Source organism: Protopterus annectens, chromosome 2.part2, assembly GCF_019279795.1.
Source record: "Protopterus annectens isolate FY-2018-M chromosome 2.part2, PAN1.0, whole genome shotgun sequence".
Classification (NCBI taxonomy): domain Eukaryota; kingdom Metazoa; phylum Chordata; order Ceratodontiformes; family Protopteridae; genus Protopterus; species Protopterus annectens.
This window is the reverse complement of record NC_056730.1, coordinates 1,105,273,692-1,105,301,282: the sequence shown is the minus strand read 5'-3', so window position 1 is coordinate 1,105,301,282 and position 27,591 is coordinate 1,105,273,692. Positions and strand designations below refer to the sequence as shown.

General features: G+C 41.9%; 1 protein-coding gene across 3 annotated transcripts in view; it reads left to right on the top strand.

The window, feature by feature from the left end:
• Positions 1-27,591, top strand: part of KANK1 (KN motif and ankyrin repeat domains 1) — a 1,631,365-nt gene that overhangs the window by 851,306 nt on the left and 752,468 nt on the right. For all 3 annotated transcript variants that reach the window (XM_044064327.1, XM_044064324.1, XM_044064326.1), the window contains one exon: positions 22,442-25,111. In XM_044064327.1, the coding sequence (XP_043920262.1) occupies positions 22,442-25,111 (2,670 nt within the window). The remainder of the gene's footprint in view (positions 1-22,441; positions 25,112-27,591) is intronic.

Genomic DNA, 27,591 nt, shown 5'->3' with positions numbered 1-27,591 from the left:
ATTTTCTGTATGTAGGGGACTACCACCTGTGTGGTAGTTCGCGGGTACTTTGTTTTTTCGAAAGGGGATGACTATGCACTTTTTGGCATTTAGCTTGAGGCCATGATTTTGACACCAGGTATCCGTCTCAGTGAGACCCATCTGGAGGGTGTCTGTATCAGCCGGAGAATCAATTATGGCCCCTAGTTTGCAGTCCTCTGCGAACTTGGTCAGCCGTAGTCCTCCTATGCTTGCCTGTACCTCTGAGAAGTATGTACCGAACAGGAGGGGTCCTAGGACTGAGCCCTGGGGGATGCCACTTGTAACCGGTTTAGAGTCGGATGTAGAGCCTGCAATTCTCACCATGTGGTTTCTATCCATGAGCCAGCTGGCAACCCATCTCATGACATAGGGGTTTATGTTCAAGCTGGTGAGCTTGTCTATAATACTAGAATGGGGAATGGTGTCAAAAGCCTTTGCGAGGTCTAGTTAGGCTGTGTGGACCTCCTTTCCCTCTTCTGATATCTTGGTAACCATCTCAAAGAAGTCCACCAGGTTTAGGAGGCATGAGCTGCCCTTAAAGCCAAACTGGGTAGGGTCCAAGGTTTGGAGGTTCCCAATGTCTCTGTTAATGAGTTCCATGATGATGCCTTCCATAGCCTTGCAGACCAGGCTAGTCAGGCTTATAGGCCAATAGTTCCCAGAGTCCGTTGTGTCTCCACCTTTGTGGTGTGGGTTAATTGTTGTTGTGCGCCACTTTGTTGGTACGTAGCCTGTAGAGAGGCTGAGTTTTGAACAGTGTGTTTAGGTGAGGGGTTAGTTCATTTTGGAGCTCTTGTAAGACACAGCCTAGTGCACCATCCGGTCCCATTAAAGCTGTGTTTTTGGCTTTGGATAGGGCTGTTTTAACCTGTGTGTCGGTGATTGACGGGGCCCTACATTCTTCTGTAATGGATATGGGCCCTTTAGGGGGTGAAGTTTGCAGAATGTTGGCAATATCAGTCGGTTCAGTGTATTTTGTGCCATTCTGCACTAACTCAGAGCAGATCTGAGAGTTTCCATTTAGGTTCTTGACATAGCTAAAGAACGCTTAGTGGTTATCTTTGGAGTCATTGGCAATTTTTCTTTCAAAACTAGCCTTGGATGATTTAATGAGGGATCGTAGTTTCTTGCTGATACTGTTCAGGGATGTCTTTCCTTCTTGGGATTTTATTCTTTTCTGTACTAGTTTCCCCCTTCTGTTGTATAGCAGGGGTCCACCAGACTGGTTTCCTTTTCTTGGAAGAGTGAGTCTTGGTTTTACTTGGGATAGCATGATCCATGCATTCCGGCAGATGCTCATAGAGTGCCTTTGTAAAGGTTTCAGCAGCTTGGACAGCATTGTCCTTTAGCATGGGGGCTGTGAACCTTTCCACCTCAATCTTAAGTAATGTGAGGTTTGCTTTTGAAAAGTTTTTCATGGTGGTTTCCTTGATTGAGGGTGGGGGCGGAATGTGGATATCCAGAGTGATTTGTCTATGGTCTGATCTAATCAGCAAGGGGTTGACCTCCAGTGTGGAACACTGGTTGCCCATGTTGGTAATGACCAGGTTCAATATGTTGTTCCCTCTGGTGGGGGTGTTGACCAGTTGATCCAGGGCATTCGAGTTTATAAATTCTAGGAAGCGTTGGGCAAGGGAGTTAGTACTTGAGTAGTTCTCCCAGTTTATGTTTGGGTAATTGAAATCACCCAGTATTAGGGTGTTTGGTAGGACCTTCATATTTCCCACTGTCTCCAGAAATGCAGAATGGGGGTCCTGGGCCATGGTGGGTGATCTGTAGCAAGCTACAATTTGGATTGCAGTTTTGCCCATTGTTAGTTGCACATGGATGATCTCTGATGCATTGTGCTGCACCACTAACCTGGAGGTCTGGGTATCCTCGATGAATATGGATACACCCCCGCCTTTTGTGTTTCGGTCCTGGTTCTGTAGCCAAAAGGTATGGTATGAGTTATAGCCTAGTAATACTAGGGTGCTCTCAGGGGCCTTAAACCAGGTTTCTGTTACTGCACAGATGTCTATGTTCTCCATACTGAGGAGTGCCTTGAGTGCATGCATTTTGAGGTTTAGACTTCTGGCGTTGAGTAGCATTACCCTCAGTTTTTGGTTACTTGTGCTGTTTATGGTGGTGGGTTTGTCTTTTGAGCCTTGCCTAAAAAAAGCACTATGGGGGTGGCAAGAGCCTTGGCCAGTATTCGAAAGCCTAAGGGTGACAGGTGCAAGCCATCTCTTGCGAAGCAACATGGCTTGTCGAGCATGTCATCCCAGGCAGACAGATACTGTATCCCCTTTGAATGACACCAGAAACTTAGCCAGTTGTTGAAATTGATCATTTTTTCTTTATACTGTGGCATCATTCTTGCTGAGGGCAGGATGCTACTCAGGGTCATAATGGCCTGGGCTACATGATCAGAGAGCTCTTCCATGTCTCTTTTCATGTAGTCCAGGGAGGTACATCTTAGGTCATTCACACCAACGTGGACAATGACAGAGTTGTATTTGTACTTGTTCTGGAGTGACCTGCGTGCTTGTGTTATGTGGTGGATCCTGGCACCTGACAGGCAGCTAACTGTAACCTTCTCCTTGTCCAGCCTAGTTAGTGAGACCTCAGTGTGCCTGACTATAGAGTCGTCTGTTACTAGTGTGTTGGGTATGTTATTTTGCGTTAAGGGCTGTGATTGTGTGGCACACTGATTATATGAAGTATGTGTTTCATGGTTGGTGATGGGGTGTGGAGGTTGCTTGGATGTCTGCTTTTGGAGGTCTCTGTTGCTTTTGCAGATTTTTATTTAGAGCCTCCGAGTATGTTTTCATGTATTCATGTGTGTTATTTGCCGGTGTTGGTTTATTAGGTCTATGTGAGACTAGTGGTGTGTTGCAAGTATTACCCTTCTCCTCTTGACTGTCAGTTCCAGTCTTGGGTTGAGAGAGCTTTGTCTCCAGTTTGGTTGTATAATTGCATCTCTCGCATATATTAGTGTTTGGTGGTAGGAGGAGAGGGTTATCTGTGTACATGAGGCATTTGTAACATTGCCTCAAAATGCCCAGATTCATCAGTTGGACTGGAGAGTACACCGGAAACTGCCCTTTGGACATGCCTGAATAGGTAGAGTACGCTGTTTTTCTGATTGGCTGGTGGGGACGAATAGAGAGCCTTGTTCTTCTGGATAGTATGGGGGGGGGTCTAGTGCTAGGGTTAATTAGTGCTTGCTATGAGATTTAAGCAAGTGCTTGACTGTGAAATGAATGGTTTGAGTGCTAAAGTTGAAGGTTTGTCTAGTTCCAAGGGAAAAATTGAAGAGTAGACTTCGTGGAGCCGATAATAGTTTAACTCTAGCTAAATGGCGCTGCCCGGTGCGCAAAACCGCACAAATGCGGTTTTTATAGCTGGGAAATGAAAGAGAGAGAAATTAGCCCAAAATGACTACTAACTTCTGGACTGAAACCACTCCTCCAGGGACAGATAGGCTGCTGAAAGCTCCCCTGTCTCACAGGTGAACAGAGAAAATACCTTGTATCCAAGTAAGTTATGGGAAACTCAGAACCTTGTAACACAGCCCTGGATTCAGCAATAACGTGAAAACTGGAGTATATTTTATGCAAGGTATTTGTCTTCTGTACAGGTGACTTGGCTCAAGTCAAGGTTGCTGTTCATAGAATCTGCCTAGATTGTCTTTATATTTTCCTTATTCAAAGCAGAATAAAAATAACTTTTTTGATTAGCTGCATCAGAGGAGATACTTTTACTGGCATGAAGAAAGTAGTAGTACACGTACTGAACTCACAAACCTGGAAGGGTACCTCTGGTTGTGATGTCTCAGCATCAAGACTACTGTTTTAATGCTTAGTGAGATGTATACCTGACTATGACCCAGCGACATGGGTGCTGGACAGACCAGGCAGGGAAGATAGGAATGATAGTCTGGAGCCAGCTCACCCGTACTGGTGAAGGAAGGTGACCTTAGCCCATTGCTTAAGCAATTTCTAATGGAAGGCTTGTTTATCACCAGTAGCAGTGAGCGTAGCAGGACTCACACTGCAACTCCATTCATTTCATGAGCAGAAGATGCATGCATACTACCTGATGGGACAGCAGGTGTGAAGCTGCCACTGCGAGGGACTGAGTTAGGCTGGTCAGCAGGGAGTCCTTGCAGTGTGTCACCAAAGCATACCCCAGACTAAACATAAAGGGTGAAGGCTGCGGTAGTGAGTAGGAATTCTGATGGATGATAAAGTGAAGAGAAAGGGAAAGAAATACACTCCACCTTTTAACTGTTCGTAGCTTTCTTATGTAAACATAAGGTGTCCATGTTTTAGACTACATACCTGGTGTATTCTATTCAGTGATTATTGATATACAGTATTGTAGTGCTAGATGTGTTTTTTCACTGAAAGTCACAAAGTCTTTTGAGCAAAATTCCAAGTAAACAGATAACTTTGTGTATATAAACTTGCTGAGAATAAAATATGAGGTTCTCTCTGTCTGTTATTACAAGCTTTAGGAGGAAACTGAAGCAATAGCAGTATATTGAAATCTGCCCCTAGAGCAGGATTAATATGTTCTAGCAGTTGAAAGTGGTCTTGAATCTCTTTCCTGATTGTGTATAAACTTAACCTACAGCAAGTATAGGTTCATAGGTAGGTACTAGGCTATTGGCCCTAGGGCCTATATAAGCCTAACCAAAAAGGTACTCTGGCTTTCGCCACCCAAGAAAATTTTTTTCTTGTGCCCCTGTTGAGCAGAGCCACAGAAGTGATTCCTGGGGTGAATTTCCTATTTCCCATCCAATCATCAAGATTTTTCTTGAAGAGTGCTAATGAGGAGCTTTGTTTGATATAGATAGGTAGTTTGTTCCAGACTATGGGAATTCTCTGGGACTGGAATCTATCCCTCCAGCATGTTCTGTTTATTGTGGTGACAAGGTTTAGGTCCCTAGAGCGTGCAGCTTGGAGGGATTGGGATTTCAAGTGGAGCATGTCCAACAGCTCTGGGTTTGACATAGCTTTGTGTGGTAGGCACGGATTAAAGCTGGAGTTTTTTGAGATGGTCTGTGTAGGGCATCTGTTTGAGGCCGGTAATCCTCTTTGCGAGGTATTTCTGCAGCCTTTCCAGTTGTTGTAGATGTCTTGTGAGGTACATGCCAAAAGGGGGCGCTGTATTTTATAATGGGTCTAATGAGTGAGGAGTAGAGGAACAATGACATCTTTTTTTCCTGGATGAAAAACCTTTTGTGATGAGGTGTGCCACGCAGAAGGATTTCCTAACTACTGTGGCAATATGATTATCAAAGGAGCGACTACTGTCCACTTGTGACCCAAGTTCTGTTATCACACTTTCAGTGTTAAGTAGACTACCACATATGTGGTAGTTCATGGGTATAGAGTTTTTACCAAAAGGGATGACAATGCACTTTTTGGCATTGAGCCTGAGGCCATGGTTTTGACACCAGGCATCTGTGTCAGTGAGGCCCTTTTGTAGGATGTCCACATCGTTAGGAGTTTCGATTATGGCTCCTATTTTGCAGTCATCTGCAAACTTCATTAGCCAAAGACCTTCTGTGTTAGCCTGTACTTCAGAGAAGTAGATACCAAACAGGCGAGGACCCAGTATTGAACCCTGTGGTACTCCACTTGTCACTGGTCTGAAGCCGGATTTGGAGTCTGCTACTTTCACAGTGTGAGTTCTGTTAGTGAGCGAGTTGCCAACCCATCTTGTGACATAGGGATTTATACCTAGTTTAGTGAGTTTATCTATAATTCCAGAGTGGGGGATGGTGTCGAAAGCCTCGGCGAGATCTAGATAGACTGTGTGAGCCACCTTACTCTCATCTACGGCTTTGGTGACTGCTTCAAAGAAGTCTGTCAAGTTTAGGAGACATGATCTGCCTTTTACTAACCCGAACTGGGTGGGGTCCAGAGTTTGGAAATTACCAATGTCTTTGTTTATAAGTTCCATTATGATACGTTCCATGGCCTTGCAGACCAAGCTCGTCAGGCTAATGAGGCAGTAGTTCCCGGGGTCCTTGGTGGATCCCCCTTTGTGGAGTGGGATAACTGCTACTGTGCACCATTCAGTGGGCACAAAGCCTGAAGCGAGGCTATGATTGAACATGGTACTTAGGTGGGGTGCCAGTTCGTTCTGTAGTTCTTGTAGAACGCAGCCTGGGATGTTGTCAGGTCCCATGGAGGCTGTGTTCTTGGCTTTGGAGAGTGTGGTTTTTACCTGTGCAGCCGTGATTACAGGAACTTTGCATTCTTCAGGTAATAGAGATGGGCCATTTAGGGGGTGAGAGGGGGGTAAAGTTAGCACTTAACCATTTAGGGGGTGAGAGGGGGGGGTAAAGTAGGGGTGAGAGGGGGGGTAAAGTTAGCACTGAACCTATCTGCCAGGATGTTGGCAATATCAGTTGGTTCTGTATATTTAGTGCCATTGTGCTGTAACTCAGAGCAGATCTGAGTGTTGCCATTGAGATTCTTGACATAGCTACAGAATTATTTGTGGTTGTCTTTAGAGTCAGTGGCAATTTTGTTTTTGTAACTAGCTTTGGAGGATTTTATGAGGGATCTCAGCTTCTTACTGAGGCTGACCAGGGAGTTCCTCCAATCATGGGATTTTACTCTTTTTTGCAGCAGCAGCAGTTTCTTTCTTCTGTTGTAGAGTTTGTTTATGGCAAAGGACCACCAGATTGGCTTCCTTTTTTTTGGAGGATAGCATATTGGTTCTGTTAGGGATAACATGATCCATGCACTTTTGTAAGTGCTTTTGTGTAGGATTCAGCAGTCGTACCTCGATTGTCCGTTTGCATGGGTGTCGTGAAGTTTGCAACTTTTGTCTTAAGATGCGTGAAGTTGGCTTTGGAGAAATTTTTACAGTGGTTTCCCTAATGGTGGGTGGGGACGGGATGTGGATGTCTGGGGTGATTAGCTTGTGGTCAGATCTGACCCAACGAGGAATTGACCTCTGGTGTGGAACACCAGTCGCCCATGTTGGTAATGACCAGGTCTAGGATATTGCTGCCCCTGGTGGGGGTGTGGATAAGTTGATCCAAGGCGTTGGAATTTATTAATTCTAGAAAACGTTGAGCAAAAGAATTGGTACATGAGTAGTTTTCCCAGTTAATGGTGGGGTAGTTGAAATTGCCTATTATTAGGGTGTTAGGTTGTACCCTAATATTTTCCAGTGTATCAAGAAATGAGGAGTGGTGATCCTGGGGCATGGTGGGGGATCTGTAGCAAGCTACAGTTTGGATCACGGGCTTGCCCAGAGTTAGTTGCACTTGGATAATCTCGGTTGCATTATGCTGAACAACTAGCCTGGAGGTGAGGATATCTTTAATGAATATGGACACGCTTCCGCCTTTAGTGTTTCGGTCCAGGTTAGGTGGCCGAAAGGTGTGGTATGAATTATAGCCTGGTAATGCAGGGGTGCTCTCTGGAGCCTTGAACCAGGTCTCTGTCACTGCACAGATGTCGATGTTCTCCATTTTAAGGAGTGCCTCGAGTTACTGCATTTTGAGGTTTAGACTTCTAGTATTGAGTAGCATTACCCTCAGATTTTGCTTGCTTGTACCTGTGGTTTTGTCATTTGAACCTTGCCTAAAAAGGCACTATAAATTAATTTACCTAAAGGAATCTGTATTTTTTTCCAAACTATGCTTGTTAACAGTAATTACTTTTTTTCCCCAAACTATGCTAGTTAACAGTAATTACTTTTTTTGTTGCACTGAGCAGAATAGTACTTGTGTTTAGATCTGTTCCCCACACACAGGATTGTTTTGCGACTTTGCAGCCTATCAACTAAGTAAAAGTAATGGGCATTGTAAGCTGTGTTAGCTAGCTTTATATTAAGAAACATATCCCATAGTTTAATATATGCTTCCTGCATAACTTGGAGAACTTGTGATAACAATAGCAGAATTATTGAAGGCATTTTAATGTGCTGTAACATGTTCAGAGTTTTGCATGCATCTTCTTCTTCTTCTTTCGGCTTTATCCCCCGGTGGGGAGTGCCTACAGCGATCACCTGTCCGCACCGCACATTGAATGGTGGGTTTGTTTTACAGTGTCGAGGCCACAGTAGCCACACCAACCTTCCACAGAAGGCCACTCACCACCACCACCTAGGACCAATTTAGAGTGTGTAGTCTGTTATTTACTAAATGGATAAAGCTCATAAGTAAAGTCTGCAGGAGTAGGGTTAAGGGGAGGGTGAAGCAGATGAAAACAGATACTGCATGATTTAAAACTGCTCTTAATAGCTTTACAAACTATTAAAAAAAATATTTCAGTATGGTTTTGCTTCTATCCTCGGAATTCCTCAAACTGTGCCTAAATAATCATTTTATATATATATATATATATATATATATATATATATATATATATATATATATATATATATATATATATTATTGAATTCCTTGCTTATTTTTGTTTATTTTAAAAGAGCTTCAGGGTTTGCCAGCTGTGTGCTGACCAGATTCTGTAGGTATTAGACAGTTAATGTGATGGCCGCTATTTAATGAAGCTGCAGTTGGGGAATTAGTATTACCCTTTCCCTAAGGTACAGCGACCTTAAGAAAGGGGAGTGCAGGGGGACGGTGAGAGTTTTGATGCCACATAAATGTGGGATTTCAGTTTCAAAAATAATTTTTTCTAATTTACATAAAATTTGAAGGCCTGGCATTTTCACTTGTGATATGAAACTTTGTGTAATGCTTGCACATTCATTTTAAAAACTTACAAATCTGTATGAATATCATTACCTAACTCTGACCATGCAGTCCTGGGCTTCTGGACGCTGCTACCCAGTGAAGCTTCTATTTGAAAGGAAGCTAAATTCTATTTCAGGTGGCTGCATGCTCTGTGTACAATTTCACTGTTTTTCTGTACACAGATTAGTCTTCTGTGATACTGTGGCAGGGAGAGGAGATAATTTACAGGCCCCAGCTGCAAATGTTGATTTCATTTTAAGTGGGCAGAAACAAGTTATGTAGAAGCAGTCAGTTATCCTCCGTCTTAAAGCTGATGCATGTACATTTTAAGATAGTGATCAGTGTAAAATATGAAACTGAATTTCAGCATTTCTGATATGCTTCAGTACACACAATCTGAATTAATTTTATGGGATGTGGCATGTTAAAAAAAGAAATACAGCTTGCAACATAGAGGGCAGTTGGAGACGGTATAAAGCCTCCATACAAATTTCTTGCATTTTTGTTTGTCTTTTCTGGAAACTTGTAAATGGTTCCACACCACTGGGTTCAGGAAGAAGAGAAGCACAGCACAAGGCTGTCTCATACATAAATATTTAGAGTTTTGAAAGGCTTTTCACATCTGATTCAGTATGCTCGAGAGAGAGAGAGGGAACCCTTTTAAGTTATGAGTATAGGATACTTGGCCAGTTTTAGGAAAGGTAAGGTTTTAGTTTAACATGCATACACAGACACACACACACACACACACACTGGTTAGCTTTATTTATAATGTAGCACTAAATTCACTTTTAGAGCAGAAAAATGCAGTGCTTTGTAAAGCACGTGTCTGATCTGATGAAAACTTGTGTGGTGAAAAGCATGGCAGATTTGAGTAATTCACTTCAGTTAAAGCAAGATTCAGCATAAGAAGGAAAAAAAAAACATTTTTTTTCAAAAGATGGCATTGACCTGAACTATAGAAAGAAGAAAACAAAAGAAAATGTTTGCTTACTTCTGGGGCAACTGGCATAGAAGTTCCGTTGATTGGTTGATTTTGTCCAGCTGATGAAAGGACTTGTTTGAAAATCCTATAAAATAATATCCAGTGCTTCAAAAGTAATATAGTTGATGTCTTTTCTAACATGTCATAATTTAAGTACTTGAGAAAAGAGTCATAGTGCTGAGATATACATCTTTTCAGGTATTGACCATAGCAAGGCTGTCAAACTCAGTGGTTTCAGTATTTGATCCATCCTCAACCCCTTTTTCCCATTTTGGACATTGGGTTGGGGTGCACTTCAACAGTGACAGTCATCTTGAGCCAAGGTTTACACTGCTAGGTGGCTAGCCCTGCCAATGTAATTCATCCGTACCACTCACTCTCATTACTCACACCTACGGCCAATTTAGTGTCCAGTGCACCTACTGCATGTTTTTGGAATGTTCAGTTTTTGATGCTGTTACAAAAAAAGTCAGGTTTGTACCTATCATCTCATAGATACAGTGAGACCTATACTCTGCAGTAAATATCCTGCGTTTGGAGATTAGCCTACTGGAGTTTCATTTGAATTTGTTCTATAACTGCTGTCCTGACAATGTCATGTTCCTGTCTTTCCTTAGTATTGCATTGAGTTGAGATTAATTTATGGCATTACTTAGAAGTTTGGCTGTAGTCGCGGTAGTGGTGCTGCGGTAGCCTTGTCACCTCACAATAAGATGCTGACCGGTTCGATTCTCAGCTAGAGCGTCTTCTGCGTGGAGACATGCGTGAATGGGCGTACCTTCGTTGAAGGTTGTGCATCAGGGCTTGCAACTCGGCACGTAAAAATCAACTGCCAATCACTAGCGGACTGGAGTTCCACTGTGGCGACCCCTAACCGGGAAAAGCCGAAAGACACAACTTAGAAGTTTGGCTGTAAAACACAAATTTCACAGTAATATTACCAGCCCATTTATTTAAAAAAAGAGCTATACTATATCACCACAAAGGTCTGCAGTTACACACACCTTCTTGGGCCTTTCACATAATTTTATCTCATGGAGGGCACAGATCTCTTATGAGGGAATAGTCATTTGCCAGTAAATTATGATGAGAGAGAGAATACAAACCATATATTTGACTATATTTGAGAACTGCCATGATGATAAAGGTGATAGCTAAGGAAGCCACATGTTTATAGTTTTCATTTGAGACATGTTTATGACAGTTTTTTTTTTCTTTTACTTACTGACTTTTGTGTAGTCTTTTTTTTTTCTCTCAAGTTCACTGTAAAAATATATATTTCAGAGACCATATGTGATCCATGTTTGAAAAATCATTTATTTGCTTTGGTATGTAAAACACTGGTTAGATGTCAGGAGTTTTAAAATATAACGCATCTGTTTGGGATCGTTGATGTAACAGAGAAATAAGATGCCTTTCACAGAGTGTTGCAATATTTCAGCCACAGAAGGAATGGTTTAAGTATTTCAGTGCAAAAAAAGGTCTGATCTTTGTAATGGTTGCCAAAAATTTGTGGTATGTTTTTCTTTTTCCCTAGTGAAGAGAAAAAGTGCCATATTAGACTTGACATGCATATCTCCTAGCAGTTGGCATATAGTAGTGGCTGAGGTAAGGAGATCTTGTGAGAGATGTTCACCTTGACAGATATTTTTTTGTGCGTCAAGGCTATAGGAAGTTTTGTCATACCATTACTAAGCTGTGAAGAACCAAAACCTCTGTAAAGGAATCAGTGAAGTTAGAAATTAAAGTTATTAATAGTCAACAGAGCTATTATTTCTGCAGTCTTAAAAGAGAATGTTTTGATTAAGTGTGCCACTGAATGCTGGAAATGAGTTTTGTTCTTCACATGGTAGATTGCTGGGTTTCAAGGAGAGCTTTGGAGGGGGTGGACCTATTTGAAGTTTTAAAAGCTTGGGTCCGCAGTTTTCTAGACATTAACATGGATATTTCCCAAAAACCCACTGGCAGAAGCGATGTATCCATCTTTGAGGCACGTGGTTCAACTTCAGTGACGATTGTGTGCTATTGGAAACATCAGCCATAAGGAATATTTACAGGGCTGCCAACTTGCTGCCTTCTCTGGAAGCTGTTTAGTATGCTTATGCAGTAAGACATGTAATATGGATTCAGTTGTTGGAGGGTCCTTCATTTAATACCGACATGCATTGTTACCCTAGCCCTAGCAAGCTGTTAATTAATCCCTCAAGATTACTATAATGACATGTATTCAGTGAGAGAAATGTTTTGAAAGTTCTGCTCAATAATTTGTCTAGCTCAAACACAGAGTCCTAACAGTCAACTTTTGATATTCATCAAATTTTTATGAAAGTCAGCATGCTGAGATGTCAAATCGTCAGCAGATGTACTTTCAAATCAGCAACACAACAAGCAGATCTTCATGCATCCTTCCCCCATGTATGGGACTGCATCCCATATATTCCTACTACTTATATACCAGCTGTGTGATAGCACGTTAGAGAAAAGAGAGCAGTCCTGACAGTATACATTGACCTGTTCCCTCCATGATAGCACTGTTTTGTTTCCGATTTTGACATTTGATCAACAGGACACTTGACAAGAGGAAATTGAGAAGCTGCATTTAGAGGAGGTATCCCTTAGCTGAAAGGACTGCACCTTTTTGAGCACTTCTGAACGTTATGCAATACCTGGTAGAGCTTGTTTACGTTAAAGATAACAGGGCTGTGGCAAGGTGTCTAGAAAACTGCTTGTCATAGCCTATATCAGAGAACCTGCAACACTCTTGCATTTTACAATTTCAAGGGGAAGGGTCTTGGACTTGATCACTTGTATTAACATGAAGCTCCATAGCAGCCCAGTCCATTATCCCCATTCCACCTCAGTCCAGAACTCTGACACACACACACACACACACACACACACACACACACTGACTCACTCACACAAACACACACACACAATAGGTTGTGCTGGGGCTTGCTGGAACAATTGGAAAATGTGTGGATATGCAGCAGAAGCATGTTCTGGGGTGAGAGGAGATGACAAGATACCATGGAAAGGAGAAGAAGCAGGTGAGAGAGAAAAATAAAAGCCTAGTGTTTCCTTTAAGTTGCTGTATGTTTTCTGAATGTTTTCCTACCATATTTTGTTTCATTTTTATTAACTAGGCTAACCATTTTAAGCCAAAAGCTGTGTTAAGGGGAGATGTATTCCTTAATGCAAAAATACTAGGGGTATTTTTTTGTTATTGTAGCCAGTAATCCTAAACATTATGCTTGCAGGAAACTAGATGAGAACCTGAGGCATAGATTAAACGGCTGTAACCTCTGTATTATCATTCAGTCCACTGAATAGTAAAATTCGGTTTAGAGTGATTGCTAATAAAAATTGGTATTCAAAAAGAAATTCTTGAAGCACTCAGGAGAATAAAGCCACTGTTTGTTAGCCTTCTGCAAAACCCCCCTCTTCTTCCACCTGTACTGCCAGTGTCAGTGTCTTTTTATAAAACATTTTCATCAGAACCAAGACTGCTGTAACGTAAATTGTCAATGTGCATTGTTATGGTTATAGAAATGCTTAATCAGACCACTTTGTGTATTTGAGAAAGAACCCAAAGATATGTGATAAGTCATCTTCTTCTTTCGGCTTTTCCCGTTTAGGGGTTGCCACAGCGGATCACCTGTACGCTAATGATTGGCAGTAGAGTTATGGTGTCGAGTTGCCAGCCCGGCGTCCATCCTTCCACGGAAGGCACACGCATGCACTCACTTTTAGGGCCAGTTTAGAGTATCCAATGCACCTACAGCATGTCTTTGGGATGTGGGAGGAAACCGGGGCACCCGGAGAAAACCCACGCAACCACAGGGAGGACATGCAGACTACGCACAGAAGGCGCCCCAGCCAAGGATCGAACCGGAGAACCTCTTGCTGAGAGGCGGCAACGCTAACCGCTGCACCACCGTGGCTGTGATAAGTAAACCTTTTAAATTACAAAGTTTTGGCTCTTTAGAACCCTCATTCTTTGGATTTTCTTAGGAATTTTGTTTAGTTGATGCTAGACATTCATTGCTTATTTTTATTTGCCTTTTATTATTTACTACTTACTTTTCTGACTTGCACATCTTTTTTCGTTATGCATAGGAAATTGTAATTGAAATTATAATGAATTTTTAGGAAGAGGTAATGTTTCTGTCTGGTGGTATTATGGGAAGTCTTATAATAAAGTGAAGAGAACGTAATGTGTAGAACCACACCCACAAAATCAACTTTATTCATTTTTAGGAAGATTTGTGTACGAGAAATATTTTATGCTGTGTATTTTCTGTTTTGCCTTTCATTGCCATGCTTGTAACATTTTTTTCTTAGCGTGATTGTTCAGAGAAATTTACCCAGAAAGATGCCTTGCTGTGTTCCATTCATTGTAATGCATCTTTATAGTAAGATTTCTCTGCCTGTGAGTGATGTCCTTCAAGAATGCAACTGCAGTCATAACATATGGGTTGTTCTGCCTCAGGCAGCCCTCGGTCGGCCGGATTCCAAAGTCTGGGTCCGACGTCGGCTGATGTCGCATTTCTCTCCGACGTCAGAGCGGCTGGAGTACATAAGCATCAGCCGACGCCATCTTCTTCAGTCTTTCTTGCCGCGCGGTGCCCGAAGCAGAAGCAGTTCGCAAGTGCCGGTCGGTCAGCTCCTGTATTCTTCGATTCTGAAGTCATCAAAAAAGCTAAGTACCCCGTTGGGGACCTTTTCTTGCCTCAGCCGATGTCAGAAATTACTGAAAAAGTTAACAATTGTCTTTCTTGTGGTAAACAAATACCTCATAAGGATTTCCACTCTTACTGTCTTCCTTGCCTTGGCCCAGACCACGACGTCTCGGCCTGTGTAGCCTGTGCTCGCTTCAACAAGCGCACTCTCAGGCGCCAGGCGGAGTTCGCTGAAGATTTTTTCGGCAAAAAATTTGCTTACACAATGCCGTCGGAACTTCCGACATCGCAAACTCCCAAGAAACGAAAAGACCGGGACCGACATCCTCTGCCCGCGTCTACCACCGACTCCACGCCAAAACCTATCGCGAGTGCTCTGGTTCCCTCTGAGACGGTTTCTCCACCGCTCCGAACCGAAGACACCGCATTACCGACGACTCCGATTCAGGATATCACTCCGACGCCGGTTATTGATTTTCCTCCGGATACCGAAACCGAGGAAATGCCCGAGACCATTGCTGTAGACAAGGTCACTCCTGTACGTGGAGCTGCCAGGCCTCCTATGGCCATGTCTATTAAGGCCTACACTAGGGCTAAGGCAGCCAGCAAAACAAAACATCTTACTACTAAAACCTTACCTCAGCCTACTCCAGAGACACAAATTATGTCTATGGCTGCTGATTTAATTTCTATGTTTAGAGGTTCACAGGCCCATCCTGAGAGAGGATCCCAGCCTCCTTCTGATAAAAGGCCCCGGGTTGAACCCTCTGACCCTATTCCGTCAGATGAAGATTCTGAGGGCTCTGTCCACTCTGATAGCCAGGAAGAGCTCTTCCAGACCTATGAGGACTCGGATGCAGAGGATTCCATCCCTCGGCCTCCCTCCTGAGGATATTTCTTTTGGGGAAGTTCTGCATACCATGAGGGAACATTTCAAGTTGCAAGGCCAGGAATATTCTGATTCCAGAAAGCGCCGGACTTTCCTTAAGAAGCCCCAGCACAGGCCCTTAGCTATTCCTCCTGTACTTGATGTTTTGGATGATTTATTTTCTGACTCTAGTGTTACCCCTGACTCTCTTCCTCCTGCTCCAGCCAAGCCAGACAGGTATTACAGGGTTCCAGAAACACATTCCCATTTATTCAGGGCCCATACTGCTGATTTGGAAACTATTTCACAGGGCCTAAAGGAGTTTCAGCTTCCACCTCTAAAATCCATTGCCCTCCAACAGGGAAGCTAGGTCATTAGAGATGGGGCAAAAGGTTTACACTTCCACTACCTTATCTATGAGAGCTTTGAATTGCCTTTTTCATATGTTACAATATCAGGATTTCCTGTTAGAAGATTTACAAAAAAACATTGGCCACTCCTGATCCTTTAGATAGGAAGGCTTTGCAGGAAGCTGTACATAATACTCAGCAAGTAAGCAATCACTTCCTACAGTGTGGATATGATGCACTGGAAGCTTCATGTAGGGCAGCTATGACAGGGGCAGTCATTCGTAGACATGCATGGTTAAAAGATCAACCTCTACCAGATCATGTGAAGGCAAAACTTCTGGATGCACCTTTGGAAAAGAACAAGCTTTTTGGTGCTAATGCTAAGGATGTGTTAAAGACCATCGAGGAAAAAGCAAAATCAGTTCAGACGGTGAAAGATTTCCTCCAGGTTCAACCCCCCAGATTCAGTAGGAATTGGCCTTCAAAAAACTGGTCCTTTCCTAATCCAGAAAAGTTTCAAAGGGGTAAAACAGACGTGGCCGAGGAAGAGGCCAATACAGAGGTCCTTACAGGGGACGACAATGGCAGCCAGGAAACCAAAGAAGCGATGCAGGGGTTTCACCTGCCCCACAGCCACAATCTCAATGACTTTCCTCTACTTCCGCCTACCAGGGAACAAATAGAAGCTCCTTTGGGCGGGAAATTATCTCTGTTTGCAGAAAATTGGCACAGACTGACAAAGGACAAATGGATTTTGGACATTATAGACCGAGGCTACAGGTTCCATTTTCATACCTTGCCAAGAAAACAAGGCATGCCAAACCTACCACCAAACCAGAGGGCAGAGGCTATCAAGCAAATCTCTCTGCTGACTCGGATGAAAGCAATAGAAAGAGTTCCACAACAAGAACAAGGCCAGGGTTTTACTCAAGACTGTTCCTTGTTCCAAGAAAAGAATCTCAATGGAGACCAATACTGGATTTGTCCGCATTAAACACCTTTCTCATAGTACCAAAGTTCAAAATGCTGACTCTACAGCAACTCCTTCCCATGCTGGGCAAGGGGTCTTGGCTGATTACTCTGGACCTCAAGGAGGCATACCTGCATGTCCCTATCAGACACAGCTGCAGAAGATACCTCAGATTTCTTGCAGGGCCAGAGCATTATCAATTCTCAGCATTGCCATTTGGCTTATCTACTGCGCCCAGAGTATTCACAAAATGCCTGGCTTCAGTAATTGCTCATTGCAGGCTACAGGGGATACAAATTTACCCGTACCTGGACGACTGCCTCATACAAGCGGACGACAAATTGATGTTGACAAAAAACTTGGACTATGTCATAAGATTACTTCAAGCTCTGGGATACACAGTCAACTTCCAAAAGTCAAGACTGAAGCCATCCCAGCAAATAATCTTCTTAGGAGTCAAATTAGACACAGCCTCTCAAATGGCTTACCTGACAGAAGACAAGCAAGAGAAGTTAACTCATTACTTCAAAGGTTTAGCAAAACTCACCCAGATGACTGCAAGGAGATTCCTACAGGCCCTGGGTTACATGGCATCCTGCATTCTCCTGGTTCCATTAGCAAGACTATACATGAGAAAGCTTCAATGGTACCTAAAAAGCATTTGGTCTCAGCACAGCAACAACTTGGAGACAACCATACCGCTCATTCCATGCCTACAAAAGGAATTCCTATGGTAGGCCTCGGTGAGCCAGGCAAACACAGGTATGTCATTCAAAAAACCACAGATAACACAGACCATGATCACAGACGCCTCAGACCTTGGATGGGGGGCGCACATGGAAGGCAGGTGTATACAAGGACAATGGTCTCCAAAGGAAACACATCTGCATATAAACCAAAAGGAAATGCTGGCAGTAATGCATGCCATCGAGGCCTTTCAACACCAACTTCAGCAAGGCCATTTACTGATACGGACAGACAACACCACTGTGATGTGGTATATAAACAAGCAAGGGCACCCACTCTTACCCCTTTGCAGACTGACAATGCATCTTTGGGAAAAATCACTGAGCCTAAACATCCAGTTACAATCCCAGTTTGTTCCAGGCAAAGACAATGTGTTGGCGGACAGCCTAAGCAGGAGTTTCACAGATCCACACGAGTGGAGGTTACATCCGAAGATCTTCACACAACTCACTTCGACATGGGGCAGGCCAGAAGTAGACCTATTTGCCTCTCACCTAAGCCATCATCTACAAAAATTCTGCACAAGGACATACCATCCAAAAGCTTGGAAAATAGATGCTCTCTCATTCAACTGGAACTTCCTAACAATCTATGCATTCCCACCTCTGCCAATGATGACCTCAGTATTACTAAAGATCAAAGCAGAGAGACCCAAGGGAATCATAATAGCTCCGGACTGGCCAAGACAATACTGTGGTACCCACTACTACGGAGCATATGTAACACCAGGAGGTGGGCCCTTCCCCATTGGCCTCTACTTTTGACTCAACACAATTTCAAAACAGTGCATCCAAACCTTCAGACACTGCAGCTAACAGCCTGGGAGATCCCATAAATAACCTCAACCTATCTCTCTCCAAGGAAGTTCAGCGGATACTAACAGAGGCTCGAAGACCATCCACCAGAAAGGTTTACTTAGCAAAATGGAAGAGATTCAGCAATTGGAATACCAGCAAGGGACATGATGCATCTTTGTTGAACATCCCACTCGTCTTGGAATATTTGGCAGATATGCTAAAGAACGGCCTCTCATATTCTTCCATAAAGATACATGCATCAGCTATTTCAGCTAGATATAACACTGATCCTCCTGTCTTTTCACACCCTTTGCTAAGGCAATTCCTCAGGGGAATCAAGAACATTAAGCCACCAAGAAAGGCCCCAGTGCCAGCCTGGGACCTCAGTTTTGTCCTAGAAAAACTGACTCTACCTCCATTTGAGCCAGCAGCTACAGTTGACTTGCAGTTTCTCTCATGGAAGACAGCTTTCCTGTTGGCAATTACCTCAACAAGAAGGGTTTGAACTACAGGCCCTAATGGCAATACCACCGTTCATAATTTTTCACAGAGACAGGGTTTCATTAAGGACCAACCCTACTTTTATGCCAAAGGTGGTATCTAGGGTTTCTTTAAATCAAGCTATTCATCTGCCTGCTTTCTTCCCCAATCCTGAGAATAAGGGGGAAAGACTGTTACATACCTTGGACATTCACAGACAACTTCGATACTACCTGGACAGAACCAAGGCCAGTAGGAAGTCTGAACAACTTTTGTAGCTTACGCCCTGCAGTCCAAGGAAAAGCAATTTCAAAACAGACTATTTCAAAATGGATTGGACATTGCATCAGATTCTGTTATTCCTTTCATGGAAAGACTGTTCCAGCCAATGTCAGACCACATTCCACCAGAGCTACAGCCACCTCTACAGCATTCTTAAGAGGGGTGCCTACTAAGGACATTCTAGAAGCTGCTACATGGAGCTCCATGCATACATTCTCCAAACACTACAATCTCCCTCTATACTCCAGATCCAGAGCAGGCTTTGCTTCGGCAGTCCTGCAGGGTTTGATTGCCACACCATCTTTTTCCTAGAGCATTCCTCCTCCCCAGCTAAGCTATGGTATTCTACCCATATGTTATGACTGCAGTTGCATTCTTGAAGGACATAGTACAGTTTTGTACCTACCATAAATGTAGATGTCCGATAGACATGCAACTGCAGTCGGATTTTCCCTCCCTCCATACCCCTCTATGCCTTAGGGTCCACTCCTATCCCTGTTTCTCTTAGCTGGGGATATCTGTTATGGTGTATTTGTTTTATTGCTCATTTTTTTGTCTGGAATCCTGTTTTTGTCTTCCAAATTTGATTACAGCCTTCCTTGGAGGGCACCTGGCATCTGGGGCAAGAAACACTGAAGAAGATGGCGTCGGCTGATGCTTATGTACTCCAGCCACTCTGACGTCGGAGAGAAATGCAACATCAGCCGACGTCGGACCCAGACTTTGGAATCCGGCCGACCGAGGGCTGCCTGAGGCAGGACAACCCATATGTTATGACTGCAGTTGCATGTCTATCGGACATCTACATTTATGGTAGGTACAAAACTGTACTTTTTGATGTATGTAATTAAACATATCTTTCCTGTGCCTTTTTATCATCATCACTAGCACTGCTACCTTAATTTCACCGGTAGGTGTACTGCACTACAGTGAAACATATTAATGCTATTTTTTGTGTGTTAAATAAACATGCATTTTACATGTAAATTGCAGAGCATCTTTACTCTGAATTCGTAGTGCCTTTGTTCCCTTGACTGCCTTCATCTCACCAGCCGATCATGTTGTGGTAATGCTTACATGTACATTAAAGCTGTTTTCGTTAGTACATGGCCTTTGATTTGGATATTGCTTGCCATCTTATTTCCACATTCACAATTTGCTACTTTTGTCTTGATTGTACCGGTTGAGGGTGGATGGGGGACCCTAGGGTACTACACAAAACAGCAGGACTACTTATGACAAGGTCTGTGTGTGTGTTGGTCTCTGTGAAAATTACAAAACAATTTCAGATCATAGAAATGTATTGATTGATTTTATATTTAACATGTCTAAATTGCATTATCTGGTGTCACATTTATTGTTCTATCGGTTTAATTTGTTTACATGTCTGAAGGGTATGTAAGCCATTGTTTTATCTGATCACTATTGATTTATGAGATGTTATGCTGCAAATTTGTTGAGGAACTTGTATTTTGCTAAAGTCTTGTTTTCAAAGTCTGAGTTGGAGGCTCATGTCTGCTGTACTTTAAGTACAGTTATCTGTCCGATACCATATTAGCTTGCCTACACAGTGAGATGTTGCATGATGTAGCTTGAGGTGGGGGTGTCCTCCACTTTATATTGACAAATAGGATCACTTAATGGAAGAATGTTAGCAACCCCTTCCAAAAAAAAGTGGTGATATATATTTATGGTTTTGCACCAGTCTGCTCTCTGCTGTGCTCATTAATAGTTGTCATGTTTATGAAGAAAAATAACCAATGTCTTTGAAATTATTTTAAGGAAAGTGCAGTTGTCCTAGCTATGTTCTAGTAATCTGCTGCACTGTAAATTAGCTGTATATTTTTTATAACCTTGAGTGAAAATTGTATTGTAAAACAGCTTCTGTGGTGTGCAGCATATGTGCTACTGTGGTGACAAAAGTAGGTTGCGTAAGCTGTGATGACATTGTGCACGTTGTGAAAAGTTAGTGTGCCATCCTTAACACTCATTTTGCCTGCAGGATTCTGTGTAGGGAATTTCTGGTTTCCTTAAATTACTGTTTTTCTTATATACACATATAAAAATAATATATACACACAAATAGAGCATCTCTATGGTTTAAATTAGTTGAGCTATTAAAATAAAAATGTTTTGTGACTTTAGTTGGTTTTATTACCAGAACATTAGTGAATGATACTGTACCTTTAAGAAAAAGCTTGTGATGTAGAGATATTATTTGGATAGAAAAAGGTAGCACAGAACAGCTGGGGGGTTTCTTCTTGGGCAATGTAAAGATCCAGCTAGCAGCTTTGATTGGTAAAGAACAGACAGCAAGCGTCTATGGTTTGTGTGATTGCATGTGTATATACTTCTTTTTGTCTAAGTACTATGGCACTAAAGAACCAGTATCTGTCATACTTCAGACAGTTATCTTCCTGCTTAACTTAATCTGAAGAACAGAAAAGGAAAAAAAAAAAACAGCGGACATTTATGAAAAGTGGGCATTCAGAAACTTGTTTTCTTGTAAATGGCTGAAAGTAAATATGAAGCATCTTGGTCAGACTTATTTGCTGAAGTGACTTATTTTAATGCAGCTTTGCCTGCTGATGTAAGTAGCTTTCGTCTTCTTTTGACATTCAGTAAGGATTTTTTAATACTGTAAACTCTGTTCTTTCAACTGCCTTAAGTTTACTAGCTTTATTTTGAGTATTTCAGTGACATGCAAGTCTGCCTGCAGAAGAACCATGCTGTCTTGATATATGAGCAGGCAGTCAGTCTCTCACTTGGCTGTGGAATTTCAGATCCTATTGGAAACTGGTATGACTGCATATTTTTAGCTTGCAATGTAGGCAGAGCTAAAACGTCAGGGAAAAGAGAAAACAAAACTTGATCACTACAGGCGGGAACTTGTACTGTTCTTTAGTTTGGTATTTAGCAGGCAACAAGGCCATTAAACAGTTAACAATCCTGCCTTCGCTATGCAGTAACTATTGGTAGGTAAGCTTAAAACTGTACATATATATATATATATATATATATATATATATATATATATATATATATATCCTCTCTGTGTCTCCTTCAGAAACACCTTGTGGCAGTATGCAAAAAACTTGATAAATCCTGCAATGTAAGACTTATGTGAAACTTTTACTGAAATTATGTAGTTGTAAATATTCAAACAAATTAATTGCTTGCATGTCAGAAGTGTGTTAACTGAGCTGTTTAAATGCCTTTATCACTTCATATTCGGACAAATTTGATTTTAAAATTAATTTTAGTAGCAGGGTAAAGAAAAGTCAGAGATAAGTGGTGTTGAGATGTTGAATGTGGGAAACCTGTCAGGAAAGAGTAATTAAACAACAGATTATCATTTTCTTTCTGTGGGACTTGATAAGATAAAAGGTCCAGGGAGTATCAAATGAATGCCTTGACCCCCCCCCCCCCCAAAAAAAAAAAAAATTGCTGATATTCAAATTGTTTTAACTTGTGCAATTATTAATAACAATTTGAATTGTATTCATATGCTGTGTACTTGACCTTTTTTTTTTCTTTTTTAAACAGAAACGGGAGAGGCCATCATAAATGATGAAGACTACAAGGAGCCTCAGTCCCCTTACTTTGTGGAGACTCCTTATGGCTATCAGCTAGACTTGGATTTCCTCAAGTATGTAGAAGATATCCAAAGAGGAAATACATTAAAGAAGGTGAACATCCAGAAAAAAAGCAAAGTGGGGAAACTTGTTACAAATCCGAGAAATCCTGGGGGACAGGTCTGTGGGTGGACCTCAACAGAATCTCTTTCCTCCTCCAATAGTGATGAAAATAAGCAGTCTCCTTCCTTCTTTCCAGCTAGAGGCTTGACTACCTCTACACCCTACACTGTAAAGTCAGCTGTTCCTCACGAAGTCTCACCAACGTTCTTAACTGTCCCAGAGCACAAGCTGCTTCCACCAGCTTCACCTCAGCTGCCAAAACACAATTTTCATGTAACAAAAACACTAATGGAGACACGCAGGAGACTGGAGCAGGAAAGACTCATCATGCAGACGACTTCTGATGCCCGTCGGCCCAGGTTTGCCAGTTTAGGAGCCATGGGTTCATCTGGCTCACTTTCCTCTTTTACTGGATCTAGTGGACATAACCAAATTTCGCCAACATCCCAGCAAATTCCTAATGGATATCAGGCTAATGGGGACTACAATGCACACTTCACCTCATCAATAGGTAGCTCCATCCGACACAGTCCACTGAGTTCTGGAATGACTACTCCTGTGACTGCTGTTACTCCCATGCATCTTCAGCATATTAGGGAGCAAATGGTTGTAGCTCTCAAGCGGCTTAAAGAGCTTGAAGAACAAGTCAAAACCATTCCAGTTCTGCAAGTGAAAATTGCAGTGCTTCAAGAGGAAAAACGGCAGATGGCATCACAGCTAAAAAGTCCCAAAGCACCCGGGGAGCATCCTACTAGTGGTTTCCGAAAACGGTCATACAGTGTAGGGAATGCTGACCACTTTGAACAGCTTGCACAGATCAAGAGAGGCGGGGAGTTGTACATAGACTCTGAAGATGAAATGGATACAGTAGACCCAAAATCCCAGAGGATACAAGAATTTAGGCACCTGACAGCTGAAATGCAGGCTCTGGAGAAGAAAATCCAGGATAATACTTTTGAATCCCCTAGTACTCATCTTGTACAGAACACAGACAAACAATACAAAGTGACAAGCAGTCGGACTGTTGCAGTGAACACTGATGAAAACTCGAGAGACAATGCAGGTTGTCCCACAGTAGCAAGAACATGCAGAGAGATAGCTGTAGGAACTGAAACAGAACTTAGGCATGCTGGGGTTGGTGTAACAGAAGCTATGCTAGGTGTTACTACTGAGGCCGAGACAGAAATTGAACTGCAGCAACAGACTATTGAGGCGCTTAAGCAGAAGATCTACCGTATGGAGGTACAGCTAAAAGAAACAACCCATGAAATGGAGATGGCTAAATTAAAGTTGGAGCTGCAGGCAGCAGGGTCCAGGAAAAAGATGGACAAGGTTGTGCTGGCACAGCCAATAGTTGCTAGTGTAGCTGTAGAAGCAGTGCCATGGACACAAGACCAAAATGTTGGAAATCACAAGGACTTCACTGACAGTTGTGTGGGAAATCATGTACAAGTGCATAGTGTTGGAATACTCTGCAGACCTGAGATACGGAATGCTAGTATTGGTCCAGAAATACCTGTAAACCAATGGCTTGTGCAAAAAAGGGTTGAAACACAAGAAAAGTGCACAGGACGACATATAGAAATGTGTGACAAAAGTGTGGGTGTGCATATGAGCATCTCTGAAAATGATAGCAAGATTAACGATTCTGTAGAGAAGATTGGTCCTGTTGAACTGCAGCATACTTCTAAAGAGGTCAGGTCTGTAGCATGTGGAGATTATTCCACGAATGTTCGTGGCTACCTATCCAAGGAGCTTATTTCTCACAGTACCACCAGAGATGACGTGACTACAGTTGAAACTGGTGTTACGGCAATACCTGAAACTGTTTCACAGCAGACCTGTACAGTACTAGAAACTGTAAATCAGTTTACAAATACAGAAAAGATAATGTGCAAGGATTCTAGTACAAGTACTGTCTTCAGCACTTACGACAAACATACAAATACAGTAACCACAGAAACGCGGACAGTTGCCGTTGGGGACTGTAGGGTGAAAGACATCACTGTGTCTACTAAGACGCGTTCCATTGGAGTTGGCACCTCGGTGTCCAGTGAGTATGATGTGGAGAGAAATTCTGCAGTTAAGACCAAAGACACTGGAACAGGCCAGATTAATATAAATGAAAGCTATCTGTTCGGCCTTAAAACAAGAAGCATTGCATGTGGTCCTGCTGAATCATCTGTTGTGTCAGATTATACCAAAACTGTTTGTAAGGATGATGATCTTGTGTGTACTTCACAGGAAGCTCTTCAGTCTCAGAATGTTGATAAAACTGTTTTGGACCACTATATTGAACGTGTGCAAAAGCTGCTGCAGGAACAGCAAATGCTTCTTGCTGAGAATTATAGTGAACTAGCAGAAGCCTTTGGAGAACCTAATTCTGAGATTGGGTCTCTCAACTCACAACTCATTAGCACTCTGACATCAATTAACTCCATGGTTAAGTGTGCAAGCAGTGAGGAGCTCAGGATTGTAGAGAACCAAAAGACTGGTACAGATATAAAGACTCTCTCAGGTATGCTAAATGTGTTTATCTCCTTATTTATCAGTGGTTAGTGTGAGAATGCAACTAACTACTTGCTGTTAGATGAAACAAAATTTTTTCTTACTGCTTTATATTTATTTAGACACGTTTGACAGGCTGGAAAAGAGTACCTTTTCAGCTAATGGCAGTATTTGGTAGGTTAAAAGGTAAAGCAATTATCTATTAGGATGCTATATCACCTTCATGATTTACAGTTACCTCTGTTGTTGGTAGTGTGACATATTGTGTGAATCCATCATGTTGTCTGTACACTTCTTAAACAGAGTTGTTATGATTAAAAAAAAATGTATATACACACACACACACACACCCTTACATTTGGGGTTTTGATTCAAAAGAACATTGTTCAGAAGGTATTCAACATTAACAGCATTCCTGTTTTTTGTTAATAACAGTGCTTCCAGAAATGTATTTTTTTTAAATTAACCCAAACGGTAAGGAACTTAATGGAAAAGTAAGATTTATTGATCATTTATTTTTTTAACCAGATAAGTGGGTCTATGTAAAGAATCCTTATCAGTCGCGACCTAAGACATTGAATGAAGAGTAGTACTAGTAAAATACATATCTCAGAACAAATTGTGTACAGATTAGAATTAGTGTAACATCATCCAAAGTTCAAGTACGCACAGTTAAGCATCATGTCAGGAACAGTGTGTGTGTGTGTGTCATACAGTACAGAGCTGGAACAACAAAAACAAACCATTTGTTAAAATTCTGATCCTGTTAGGCTTTAACTAACATACAAGTAAACACAAGTACTAAGAGAGTGGAGCTGACATCCAGACTAGTCATTAGCAATCAGATTACATGCACATTGAAGATATTCAAGTATAAAGGACACAATGGATGAAATGTGGGAAGTGTGTGGGGGAGGGGCTAATGGAGAATCGGAAGAAAATGTAAGTTACAGGTGTAAAAGAGGAATGGGCTTGGTGATGAAGAGGAGAGCAGCAGTCACCTAACTCTCCTGTCTGGACTTTCTGTTAAGTTTCTGAATGAATTTAAACATGAATAGTGAGAGCTTAAGTGATATTTTTCAGAACAGATAGGTTATCCCAAAGACTAGGACTTCGGGAAGAGATAGCTGTCAGTCATTTTGAGTTTAGTGACAATTATCTCTTGGGAGACTCGAACCCTGCACCTTGTGGTTGTAAGGCAAGCACCTTAATGATTAGGCCACCCTCCCAACCCCATATATCAGTTGTTAGGGGACCTCTTTAAGGATAAAAGGACAGCAAGCAGTGGCCAGTACCCCTCATATTGTGAGTTGTGCATAAGAAGGCAGCTGGCTGTACTTCTTGATCAGCTACCAGTTAACCTTGATGAGTGGGTACAGTGGTCTCTCTTAGGGGGACACAAGAGCATAAATCTGCTAATCTTATTTCAGAAAACTTCAGCAAAATGTCATTGCTTTAAGAATTCCACACATATCCGTGAAATTCAGTATTCAAACTATTGCATTAGGACACCCATTCCAGTAATTTTAGCATTAGGTATAAGAGGGTAAACATTTTTAAAGTAGTAGTAGATTTATCACAAACCCTTCCTCTGCGCTAACGCATGTTGCTGTTTATTCTGAGATAAGGTATCTAACCAGGTACTAAAGTGCAGCACTGTTTCAGCAGCAGTGCCTCCAAGGCGACAGGTGGTCCAGCTTGAAACAACTCTGCAGCGTCTGACTGATGTTTGTGATGTGTAGCAGTTGATCTAGAAGCTCTTACTGAAGGGAGTCTGTAATTCTTAGAGTACCTGACGATAACTTTGTTATCTGAAGGCATGAGGACAATCACAGCCATGAAATGTCAAAAAGGAGTGACTTAACATATCATGACAAGAAAAAGGGGGTCAAGGGCTGAGCCTTTGGATCCACTTAGAACTTAATGAAGAGTAGGAGTGAGCAACTTTGACTTCTTGTAATGAACAACTCAAAGGCAAAGTTGTTTTTTTTTTGGAGGGGGGGTCCAGGAGGGACTTGAACATAACGGATAGTTTTTTTACATATCAGATTGTTTAATAAGGTCTGTAAAGACTGCTCCAGTAACAGAACCCATGTCCATATCACTATGGATATCATTCATCCACATTTTCCAGAACAGGCTAGTCTGAAGCTGAATATACATATGTATTTGAAGTTATTTTTAATGCATTATATACATTTGGGGCCTATCATTTTCACTATAGTCTGTCTTCTGTAACTCCTAACATGTCACTGCTGTAGCTGATGTAAAATTGTATATAGTGATTTCTGTTGACCACCTTCTTAAATATTTTTTTCAGTTGCAGGTTAACTATTTCTTTGTTTTTTTACCATGCTCTTTTATTGTATAAATTATTTTTTTCTACTCGATGTGAGTTCACATTTGGGCTGAGACGTAAGGTATCAGTACTCTGAGTTAAAGTATATGAATAAGTGTGTGTATATATGTGTGTGTATATCAATATGTGTG